Source organism: Pelmatolapia mariae, linkage group LG18, assembly GCF_036321145.2.
Source record: "Pelmatolapia mariae isolate MD_Pm_ZW linkage group LG18, Pm_UMD_F_2, whole genome shotgun sequence".
NCBI classification, from domain to species: Eukaryota; Metazoa; Chordata; class Actinopteri; order Cichliformes; family Cichlidae; genus Pelmatolapia; species Pelmatolapia mariae.
Genome location: NC_086243.1, coordinates 33,608,244 through 33,620,857, shown reverse-complemented (window position 1 = coordinate 33,620,857; position 12,614 = coordinate 33,608,244). Strand labels below are relative to the sequence as shown.

At 41.3% G+C, this 12,614-nt stretch overlaps 1 protein-coding gene across 1 annotated transcript; it reads right to left on the bottom strand.

Annotated features, from left to right (window-relative positions):
• Positions 1–2,805: 2,805 nt before the first annotated feature.
• proca (protein C (inactivator of coagulation factors Va and VIIIa), a) lies at positions 2,806–9,988 on the bottom strand. The gene is made up of 8 exons (XM_063460932.1): positions 9,919–9,988; positions 8,209–8,366; positions 8,000–8,024; positions 7,526–7,636; positions 7,015–7,155; positions 5,996–6,111; positions 5,497–5,614; positions 2,806–3,395 (listed from the first exon to the last, which is right to left on the bottom strand). The coding sequence occupies exons 1-8, from the start codon at positions 9,986–9,988 to the stop codon at positions 2,806–2,808; spliced, it is 1,329 nt and encodes a 442-aa protein (XP_063317002.1).
• Between the last annotated feature and the right edge of the window lie 2,626 nt (positions 9,989–12,614).

Below are 12,614 nucleotides of genomic sequence, written 5' to 3'. Positions count from 1 at the left end.
TACTTTAAACCATAATTGGCAACAAAATAGCATAAAAACTGATTATTTTTATGCTTGCCCTCTCAGTGGTTCACTAATCATAAGAAAATAATAAAAGAATGATTATTTTCTGTCTAAACGCTCAGTTTTCTTTTCTTGTCCAACCCAAGTCTGAGCGCACGTGGCTGCAGTCCCACCTTTTACCTCTAGGTGGAATCATTTACACAGAAAATAATGCAGACCCGTGAACACATGATGAGTCAGGCTCCTCTTTAATTTGATCTGAAACATTAAAAAAATCCACAAAGAAGCTCAGGGATGATAATAAACCGTGACGTGAGATTTCGATCTTCATCAGCGTCTCTCTTGTGAACCTGATTAAATGAGAACTCACCTGGATTTTATTCTGACAGGATGTAACCTTAGGAGGCTATCTCACTGATCCCAGGTCAGTTTCACTGTAGAGCATGGATGATGTTACACTGTGAGTTTCAGTTAAGATGTGATAATATGGAGCTTTGCAGTTACTTAAGCCTCTCCTGTTAAAACTTGTTAAAGAAATTCACACAAACACATTTACATTTATTATTTGTCAAAGAATTATTTCCCAGGAGGCTCCAATCTAACTTTACCTGAGATTTAATTTGAACTTAGGTTAACATATGCTAACGTGGAATTGTTCATTTAAATATGTAAAAAGTTGTAATTTTCCAGAAAAGAAATCTTCAAAATTTTTATGTTGTCATACTAAAGTCAAAGGTTGTTACAAGTTAGAGATTTGAAAGCTTTTTTTTGTTTAAATCACCTTATAAAACTGATAATAATGTCGAGATCAAGTAACAGTTTATAGAACTAAAATAATCAGCCTCTGAATGATACACGAGAAAAACATTTTCCTGGACATGAACAGGAAAGCAACATGTTCCTGGTCTTTTATGTTTAATTAAACAAAAAAAAAAACAAAAAAAGAAAGAAAGAAAGAAATAAAGAAGATTAATTATTAATGTAAAAAAGCACAAAATCTTAAAACTGGGCATAAAAACAAAAGAACACAAACAAACAAAAATGTCTTGCCTTAAAGAGCCACTGAATTATTAATAGTCTGTTTTTTTAATGCTCCATCAAATGTCTTAAAGCTCTGTAAATATACAACATATTAAATACTCAGGTTAAAATAGTAGAAAAGAAACAAACATATTCAAGCACATATGTGGGAAACGGTCTGAATTTGTAACATTTTGGCAGCTTATTAAGCCTGAAAGATAAAATGTCTCGTCATGTAAAACATGTAAGGAAATATCCTGTTAGGATAGTTTTTCAGCCCAATTTTACAAAGTCTGTGAAATTTAGCAGTTTTAGATGTTAAATGTGTTCTGTGAGTTTTAATGCTGCTTCTGGTTAATAATTATCTTTTAATAAACAAAACAAAAAACCTTGTGAAAATCTTTGGTGTCTGTTGATCTCAGGTGTGTCCTCCTTTTGATGCTGCCATTTGAATCTAAAAGCAATGATTTTAATTGCACAGATATTATTTAAACCACCCGTGACCTCAGTTTTTATTGTAATGAGTCTATAATTATAAAAGCAAACAGATGTCTGTGTTAGTTAAAAGGTGTTACCGTAACAGGCGCTTGAAGAAATAATCCTGCCCTGTCTCTTTAAGACCAGGCTGCTGTAAACAATCGTTTGTGAGAAAATAAAAATAAAGTTAAATGTTGATCATTCAAAAATCAGCTCTGTGGTCATTGTCTACAATATGTTGGCCTAAGAGGTTTAACTTTATGTTTTATTCCTGTCCTGAGATGCGTTTGTTTCTGAAGCTGAAGTAAAAAACACTGCAAACCACATTATTTGATTAAAAATACTCCAAAGACACGACTAAGGCTCACAATTGTTAGTCTAGCGATCGTGGCTCAAGAGTTGGCAGTTCGTCTTGTAATCGGAAGGTTGCTGGTTCGAGCCCCGGCTCGGATAGTCTCAGTCATTGTGTCCTTGGGCAAGACACCATCACCTGTTGCCTGCTGGTGATGGCCAGAGGGGCCGATGGTGCGATATGGCAGCCTCGCTTCTGTCAGTCTGCCCCAGGGCAGCTGTGGCTACAACTGTAGCTTCCCTCCACCAGTGTGTGAATGTGAGAGTGAATGAATAGTGGAATTGTGAAGTGCTTTGAGGGTCTTGAAAAGCGCTATATAAATTCAATCCATTATTATTAGATAAATTATTGTGGTAAAAATTAAATAAACATGTAAATATTATCATAGTATCTGTAGCTGCTTATATGTGAAATCACCCTATCGTACAAATTATAACTCAGTTTATTATTCTTTGTCTTTTCTGTACATTTGAAATAAAACAAAATCAAAATAATTACATGAGGGTGGTGAGAGAGTTTACAAGGAGTGTAGAGAAGCAGCATGCAAAAGGCACAAATGAGGCAAGCTCCAAAAGTCATCCCTATAGATCCCCGTGTTAAAATATCGAGCTGTACCGCAGAAATAAACATACAGAGATGAACCAGTGAAATAACAAATTGGCTTTCTCATTCGGCTCTCTCTTTACCACAACAGATTGGTACAGCAGCCGCATGACTGTGAATGTCCCGCCAGCCCAACTGTCAATCGTGCGTCCCACTCGGCACTCACTCGTGAGCAAGATGCTAAAATACTTGAACTCCTACACCTTGGGTAGTAACAGTGGAAATGACTGGTTTTAAAAAAGCGAACAGCTGCGTCTTGATGGTAAATCATTTTATTTAACAAAGTGTGTTACATTTTTATGTGTGTTCAACAGAACAGAGCCTGAAACAGCTGTTGTGGATAAATTGGTTCAGAAACGTGGGCGTCTTTCCGGGCGATGGCCTCTGTCCCATTCTTCACGCACACTATTGATCCAGTTATTGTAGTTGGACACTTTTGTGTAGATTCCCAGTTTGTCCAGCTGTCCGCAGCCCTCACCCCAGGAAACCAGGCCAACCAGGAACCAGGTGTCCCGGTACAGAGTGACCATCGGTCCCCCACTGTCACCCTCACAGGCATCCTTCCTCTCTCCAAGGACACCGGCACAGAGGACGTTGTTGGAGATTGTGTGGGGGAACATCTGCTGAGTACAGATGCTGTGGCTGACCAATGGGATTTCAATAACGTTGAGCGCTGAGCTGTACTTAGTGCTGTTCATGTCCTCTTTGCCCCAGCCAGAGACAACAGTCTTAGTGCCGTTCAGGTGGAGCACCCGCTCGGCCATCTCACGTCCTGGCAGACAAATGGGGATGATGTACTCATTCATGGGAGCAGGGGTCTGTAGGCGCAGCAGGGCAATATCATTGTCCACGGTCTTGCTGTTGTAGTTTGGGTGTTTGAAACTTTGGACGACATCCAGGGTGACCTCAGTCCTTTCGTGTTTAAGACGCTCATAGTCACCTAAAGACACAGGTTGTGGACTCATGGTTAATGAAAGCTGATGTGTGTTTTCACTCTGACTACAACAGGGATCTCGAACTCCAGGCCTCGAAGGCCGGTGTCTTGCAGGTTTTAGATGTGTCTGTGATCCAACACAGCTGATTTAAATGGCTAAATGACCTCCTCAACATGTCTTGAAGTTCTCCAGAGGCCTGCTAATTAACTTATCATTTAAGTCAGGGGTGTTGACCCAGGGAGATATCTAAAACCTGCAGGACACTGGCCCTCGGAGCCTGGATGTCGAGACCCCTGGACTACAATGTGACCTATCAGCAACCTTGGTTTTGTAAAGTTTTAGTGCTTCATAATGGCAAAATAGCAAATTACTTCAAATAATTCAATCAATCAATCAATCAATCAATCAATCAATCAATCAAGGCTTTATTCGCCACATGCAGGTTGCCCTGCAGTGAAATGGTACCCCCCCCCGACCTTACACACACAACACAGACATCACATGGGGATACAAGTCGGAGATTGGTAGCGTTACAGAAAAACACTGAAATGTACACTACAACGGGAAAGTACAAGAGGAAAAAAAGAGACCTCTACTCATGCTGGGCTCCTATGGGAGGACAGCATGAGAACAGGAAACAAAAAAACTCCTCTGCACAAAAAGCACATAAATGTCCACAGTACAACAATATGGAGCACGTGACAAGCAACAGGGTTGGGTAGGGGGTGAGGAATAATCCGAAGCAAACACAGCAGCCATCCTGCCCTGTGCTATTATTCCAGCGCGGGCTCAGACCCGCCGTGTTCCCCAGGAGGGAACAAGCATTGAAGGCGTTTGGAAAGGGAGGGGGGGATGAGTGAGTGCGTATCAGTGTATATGTATGTGTGTGTGTCCAGAGTTCAGCTGAGACAGTGTCCTTCGCCCTGCCAGGCTAAGTAAACAGTCTTCCAGCCAACCCAGGTGGCCTTGCATAGAATGGGAGGAACAGTCTAAACACAGTCGTTATCAAGGAGTTTTTGTTCGGCTCCAGCCTTGAGCCCACAGCTGGCGCCGAAGGGATAGCCGCATTATGATGGTGTTTTTTCTTTTATGCGAACAACTCATGAGAATTTCAAAGCTGTTCTTTAACACTCCGACACCGACACTGGTCTCTCAATCTCCCGTTGGAGAGCCGCGAGCTTCTCCATGATGTTATCAAACTTGCACTCCGTGCTCTTGTCATTCTTGTGCTCAGAGAGCAGATTCTGAGACCTCACGACCGCAGTGAGCTGCTCCAAGATGTCATCCAACTTTCGCTCAGAGGTGTTATTCTGAGTGAACTTCTCCTTGATGTAATCCAATATTCGCTCAGAGGTCTTATTCTGAGTATTCACGGCAGCCGTAAGCTTCTCCAATATCTTAACCATGCTGCACTCAGTGAGCCCATTCTGAGAAGTTGCGCCTTGTCCCATCGTTTCAATCCCAGCGGGCAGCCTTGGGGGGGGGTTTGAACAGCTGGTTCCGCTTTCTTTATTCTTCGATAAGCCAAGGCCAAGCCAGCTCCGATCAGCAAGAACCCTGTTATCATGGTTCCGAATAGGTGGATATCTTCAGCGTCCTTGATCGACAGTCCCGCCAGGCACACGACCCTCCAGTTATGCCACCCGTCCATCGTGTATCCGGCAGGGAAAGTACCTCCAGAGCACTCTGGCTCTCCCGAGCCGGGGCTTCTCATTGAGAAGAGCGTGTCAATTGCATTCAGAGACCAGTTGATCAAATCCATAATTCTCTTTTAGGTTTTAGAAACAGACTGTGAGAGAGTGTTCCAGGGAAAAGTAAAAACATGAGACAAGACAAGGACATAAGAGGCTAAGCAGGGAAGATAAGGGAGAGGAGAGGAGAAAAAGTGCGACCGCATTCGCCGAGAGCCAAGCGAGATAATTAAAATAAAAAAGTAAAAACTAGAAAATTTAAGTACATTGAGTTTTCTCAATTATACTTTAGTATAATCAGTTTGTTAATCAGTTAGTTACCGTGTTGATCTTTCTAATCACTTCAATGTCATTCATTTATAATTATTTTTCATTTAATTATAATTAGTGTCTGTCATCTGAAATGGAAACTCACCGAGTCGTACACTGAACGTTAGGCTGTTTTCAAGACAGTGAGCAGCTGTCAGAACCCAGCTCTCATCGATGAGGACACCCCCACAGTGAAATCGACTCCTGTAATCCATTACCAGGACCTACAGATAAACACACTATCAGGTATTAATGCTCCAACATGGTTTCTACTGACAAGACAACGTCCTGACATTGTGAAACAGCTTTGTTTCACATATTAGTTCAATCTTTGAAAAAAAGAAAAGAAAAACAGAACAGATTTAAACACAAATTAGCAGATTTCTTACCAAATTCAAATGTATATAAAACAAAAAGAGGGCGTTGCCAACATCTGATGTTGGAGTCTTAAGATCTTAATAACCTTATAGTACCATATCACCATTACAGCACTTTGATTTCAGACTGCAGGCTGCTGTAAGGATACAAATCTAACATGCTAAAGTTGCCAGCATGACACACCCAGTGTGTATTGTAGGTGAGGTTTTTTTTTTTTTTTGTAGTACCTGCCATGGACTCTCCCCTTTCTTGCCCACCTGCCCCCCCACCATCCAGGGACGGAGGCCTTTCGGTGGTGGGCTGTATGATGTGCTGGCTAACAGCTGTCCACAGGATGATCGACCTGTAAGAACACTGTATTAAAGCTACAATGGAAAAATATTAAGAGAAACATAAAATAATCTCTCTCTTATCATCTCATTCAAGCTGAGAGGCCAGCAGCTTGCGTCTGTGGTTTGTGCATGCCTGTTGTGGGTGAGCAGTGTGTGAAACAAACTGCCGCTAGTCTGCGTTCACTGTTCTGAGATCAGTTACTAACTGTGGTTCATATGGAAACATAGCTACCATTAGCAAGTAAACCAGCATCAGCGACTTTCACTTGATGACTTGACTTGTGCAACTGGCTTGAAGTGTCTAATGGTGTCGCCACATCCCCATTAAGTTGATGAAGGCTCTTAAGGTCCTGTTGATGTTGTACAGTTCTAGCATCCATGTGTGAGACATTGAGTACATGGCTGTCATGTAGCAAAACAGGCAACAGATTGGTCCATCTGATCTTATAGTCTCGAGCAACTGCTCTGTCTACTAGTAGGGCTGTGTCTTGCTGCTCTAGTGTTTCTGCCAATTCCTTTCTGGGCTCCATTCATGTACCGAGCCATGCTAGCTCCTATGATGCCTGACAGGAGCATCCATGTGGTGATGAGACATATTATTGGTCGGTAGTTGAATGGGATTAATCCTTAAGAATCATTTGGTGGTTCATTTATGCTTCCAGGTACTCAAGGAGTGCAGTTAGCTTCTTTAGCCAGTAGGTGTGAATCATGTCAGGGCATGGTGCTGTCCAACTCGTCAGCTCTTCATTATCCAGAAAATCATAATACATAAAGATTTATTGAATAACAAGTCTATATAAAGTGATAAGAGAATTTAGTTTTTGCTTGCTAATAAACATTTTGTTTTTTAACAAATATATATTTTAAAAAATCTCTACAGCCAGCAAGTGAAGTCAGACTAGAACTGCTCTTACTTTTGGGAACACATTTCCTGGAGTCATTAGCCAGGTTGTATCCATTCACACAGCTGCAAATCCTCGACAGGCCATCATTGCTCTCCGTACAATCGTGGTCACAGCCGCCATTATCCACGGAGCAGTTAGTGGCTGTTATAGCTAGATGGAGATGGGAAACAGGAACACGGGAACTTTTCAGGTTTCACATTAAGTTTTAGTAAATGTTACATTGATGTGACTCAGCCGGTAAAAGAAATCAAACAGCAGCTACATCCAGCTGCTAGACAAAGTCTTACCAACAAGTTCTAGCAAAAAAATAACCCTCGTAAATACTTTGTGACTTAGGTTCGTTTGTGTGCGCAGTGGGTAATTTGTATTCTTTTTGTTGATTCTCAAGGTTTAATTGAAGATTTGGTTTGTTGCTTGATGTGGTTTCATTATATTGAACACACCTTGTTTAACTTTTGTACACTCTTTTTTATTATAACTTTAGAAATGCTCCTAGGTAACCAAAGACACTCTGACTCACGATATTCGCAGTATTTGCCCTCATATCCAGAGTGACAGCTGCAAGCGTAGGCTTGGAACATATCCACACAGTCTCCATGACTGCACATGTTGGACTCACACTGGTTCCCATCTGAAATACAGTCAGATAACATGAGTATTTTTCCCATGATTATCTGCAAAGAAAGAAGATGTCAAAAGCCTCGCCTTCGTGACGCTTTGGGAGGAAGACAGAAGCTGGCTAAATCTCATTTGATGTCGTATTGTTGTAAATGTATTGTAATCTTGTGCTTTTGGGTAATCAGGCAAGAATATCACACCCCATCCCAAAAAATAAACGATGCAGCCTGTGAAGAACCTTGTCCTGAATTCTCCTCAGTCTACACATCATTCACATTCCAATCATCAGAAATATTAAAATAATTTATACATGGTACTATTTTTAAAGCTGATATTTAGTATGTTTTCATGGTGAAACTGAACAAACTTGTCTTACCTAAGTAAACTGTCCAAAACTCCAGCTGTAAAGACAAAGAAACAAACATCACCAATCGCACTCATCTGGTCATCGCTGCAGAACAACACAGCCCCCCTCCTGTGGGTATTTGTCAAGTGTCTACTGTGTCATGTTTTCATCAGCCATAAATCAAAAAGCCAGATATTTTTGCTTATTTTGAACTACAGTGTGTTAAAGAGACATCTTACCGTAGCTTCTCTGGTCTGGAAAATCTCTCTGGCCTCTTCAAAGTTACATTTCTCCTCATTACATTCTCGCTCCAGGTTTCCTGGTTTCAGCTCCTCCAGGAAGGAGTTCGCCCGACGAGAGCGAAGCAGCATGTGAGCCCGTCGTGGGTCCGAGAATACTGAACACACAGAAAGAGTGAAACAGTGATGCAGACCAATGCTAAGACAATGGCTTCTTTAACTGTTTTTTCCCCAAACATCACGTTTTTGGAAAGCACTTTGTTGTCATTTGGACTTAAATCTTTGGGATTCTGTGAATTCACTCTCATTCAATCCACTCAGAATTTTAAAGGAACACTTTAAAAACTCATCTGATCTTAATAGAAAAAATAACTCTGATATGTACTGGGTAATGTGTTAGGAATGAAATCATCAATCTAGAGAGGGCAGAATGTAAAGACATGTCAAAAATCTAAGTGAAGGAGTGATGTGGCAAACCAGTCCTTTTTGTTGAAATTTCTTTCCAGCAATGCAGAGTAGTGCTCAGTAATTCATATGATTCCCGTGTGTTGTATGCATGCCTGACAACATTGGAGAATACTCCTAATGAGACGACAAATGAAGAGATCTGGACCAGGACATCACCGAGCATCTGGACAGTCTGAGGTGTTCGATAGACTCGAGCATAATCTCCCAGAGGTGTTTTATTGGGTTTTGTTCAGAGGAGCGTGAGAGGCAGCCAAACCTGCTCATCTCATTTATTGTAGGGTCTCCATCATATAGCACAAAGCGCCTTTATGTGACTGCTGTTATGATTTGGTGTGAAACAAATAAATTGAAATGAATTGAATTGAAATCTGTGTAAGCACAGGGCACCAGCAGTGGACCTGCCAGTTCTGGTATTCTACGGCAAATGCCAATCGAAGCCCACGACTATGAGCAGAGTACAGGACCCACAGGATCACAAAGTCTGTTTCTCTTTGTTTGGAGAAACCATACTTCATTGATATTATATTATATTATATTGTATTATATTATATTATATTATATTATATTATATTATATTATATTATATTATATTATATTATATTATATTATATTATATTATATTATACAGTCTGCAAACTGTAAGAACTGAACAGGCATTTATTCTGAAACTGTAATCAATTCAAAATGATTCTATTTTGCTCGTTTCCAGTTAGATTTTCTTAAGACTTGGACTTTTCTACACCAGTTTGTGTGATTCATATTTCTAAACTATATTTTTGTCTTATACTGGCTTTGGGTCCCCTCACTTCATGTTTTGTGTGAAGCTGTTTTGGCTCCCTTTAAGGTCACCCTCCACTAGAGCCAGCTTTCTTCTGATTGGCTGCCCCTTGCAAACAGGAGAGGATCAGGTAGGTGTGCACGCTGACCTCATTACCTGAAACTTTGTCCATGTTTAATATGAGTGCCCAGCAGAGGAACAGGTAAAGGCACAATAGGTTCACTTTCTTGACAGATGAATGCTTTGTTGCTAAAACGTATTCCACGGCTGACCTGCTGACAGTGAAGAAGCTCTCACATTATTTCCCCACAAATCTGGAAAAGTTTGTCAGGTTCATGTAATTCAATGAGACTCCAAGACACCCGTGTAACATAAAATCTGTGGCTACCTAACCTTCGTGTCTCTTCTTTCTTTTACAGACGTATTAATGTTTACTTATCCCGTTCCTCTTTGATCACACCCACCTGACAGACTGATGACTGACGCCGACCACAGAGCAACGACGACACACAGACAGAGGGCGAGGCGGGACATGACCTCGATCAATCCTGCTGGAAATTAGACGAAGCAGTTATGTCTTTACTGCTTGTGTTTATCCAGTTAGCATTAATATCCAGCATAATGAGACTTACAGATTTACGGGGATGAAAAGTTGAGTTCTGGAGGAGCTGCAGACGAGACAAAATCACGTCCTCACTGTGAGTTAAAAAAACTCCCTCAGTGGAATATTTCTACAATATTGATCAGCAGGGAACACAGAGGCTTCCAGTCAGAGGCGCACAGCAGGACACGATCACCATGTGAACCTCTACGACCTTTGACCTTGTGAGCTAACAACAGGGCCACAGAGACAACATCCTAAAACGTTCACAGGACATGAAACAGAGTCACGGAGAAACGAGAGGCTTTCAGGAGAGTTTTGGTACTTACATGTGAAGAATGGAAGCCGTGGACAGAGACGATGCTTCGCTGTTTCTGCTGCGTTAATAACTAACTACCAGTGTTTACTGAGAGTCCACAGTCTGCTGCTGATCGCTGTCCACCAACACTGTCAACACAAACCTCCCCTTTAACCTCCACCCACTCTGCTACACATCAGAGCTCATTTTCACAAAATGTTACAAACCTTCAGACACTAGCAGGACGACGATAGTGTGGGACTTTTCACTGTGTGCCCACCACACAATAGATCTGTGTTTATTCACCACAAACATGGACATGGATAAAGTCTTCATGTCTCTATCATTTAAATCACTGTCTTTGAACACCTATGAACCTACAAGATATCTGTAAAGATACTGAACAAAGCCTAAAGCCCAAAGCCTGTGAACCAGACTAGACCTTGGTATGACTAAAAGCAAAAGATGATGTTGGCTGTTTGGAGTGCTAAGTTATCATCTAACACTAGCAAGCTCTGTTAGAGAGATGCATTGAGAGACAGACATGTTGGTTATAACCTTCATTAAACTTGGTTGTGGGCACAAACAGCTGGAGACACCACAGCCAAGTATGCCTAGGTGCATGCTCAATCATCCAGGTAAGGAAATCCCAAAAAGTTGATTCTGTTCACCTGGGCGTAGCGTTTTCAGCCTGGTATCCTTTCCTTTAAAGTTCACCATCTGGTTTTCAATTCAGTTCAATTTTATTTATACAAGGCCAAATCACAACAAGTGGGAAGGAAAAACTCCCCTTTTAACAGGAAGAAACCATGCATGGGTAATGTAAAGTCCCTGCAGAGGAACCAGGCTGGAGCCTTTCCCAGCTGCCACAGTGTGAGCGGCAGGACACACTCACACCTGGAGCCGATTTGCAATCACTGATTAACCAACATTTGTGTCTTTGGACTCTGGAGATGAGAGAACACAGGAAGGTCCAACAGGCAGCATTAACCACCACATCACTGAGTCACACACACAAAAAGTTGGAGCACAGACCTCCTGGATGCTCCAACAGACACCAACAGCACAAACATGGTGGAGAGGTCCTTCTCACTGACTCACAAGCAGAACTGTGGCTGCAGTTTTACACTTCAGTATCAGATTCAGAGGCTGACGCTGTAAGCATGTTTCTGCTGCGTAGCTGGACATTTAAACATAGTCTGTGAAAAATATTTTATTGATCTTTAATATTTTTTAACATAGAATATTGTTAAGAAAAATCCAGACAAGGAAGAAGGCATGTGAGTCCTGTTTTACATAAATCTGACGCATTGGCTTGGTTAGCAGGAAAAGCAGGACTTTAGCAGACCTTTTTCAATTAAAATTATGTAACAAGCACAGAAAGAGTATAAAGAGAGTGGCATCATATAACTAATAATCCTCTGACTGGAAAGATATTAAAATCCAAACAGAAGGAGGAGAACAGTTTCTAACAAGAAAGAATAAAAAAGAAAAGCTTTTTTTTTTGTCTCTGAAAGAGGACAGAGCACTGACTGACAGTTATTTCCTGGAGATCCAGTGTCCAGGACGAACTTTATTCTGGTCATAGAACTTAAATCTTATCCCTAAATGCTGGTTTCCAAGCAGACCCAGCACCTAACAGGAATCAGCTGAAGGTAATGAGCTGAGCCAAAACCGAAAGGTTTTAGGGGCTCATGTTTCCCCCAGGAAACAGTTCAAGTATTTGACACTGTTTTAATTAAAACCACAAGAATGAACATATATCAGGACAGAGTACCTGAAAGGAAAGCTTTAAGATTTTGGTATTAGATGACTTTGTGAGCACTTTTCTGAACCCTCAGCCTTGACATTAGTTTTTGTTCATTTTTGTTTTCTCAAGCCAGAAATGACCATAATTGGATGAGACACTCCATGAAAAGAAGCCGTCACATGACCCTCTAAAAACATGACATGTCTGAGTTAAAATAGTTTTTGTGTTTGTTTTTCAGAGGAGAAATCTATAAAACCTTCCGAAGTAAAGAGCCGGTCTCGTTGTCAGCTGCCGGGAACACCCAGAGAGCGAGCAGTTACAGGCGTGAACCCAGGCCAGCCTCCACAGTGTCTCTGAGCACCACCTGCTGTGGAAACCAGGACACTTATTAAGGTTAACCATTCATCTCCATGTCCTCCTTTGTGCCTCAGCCTCATTCCCTCAGCTTGGTTTACTCGTGTGTCCTCAGCTGTTTTTATTTTTTCTGAATAAAAGCTGCCCTCGGGACATA

Bases quoted from the DNA above. Each gene is read 5' to 3' on its own strand.
- proca (XM_063460932.1), bottom strand. From the start codon at position 9,988: ATGTCCCGCCTCGCCCTCTGTCTGTGTGTCGTCGTTGCTCTGTGGTCG. The intron at 8,025-8,208 runs GTAAGATGTCTC...TTGTCTTTACAG, and splicing joins TCCAGACCAGAGAAGCTACG to CTGGAGTTTTGGACAGTTTA. The intron at 5,615-5,995 runs GTACTACAAAAA...GTTTATCTGTAG, and splicing joins AAGGGGAGAGTCCATGGCAG to GTCCTGGTAATGGATTACAG.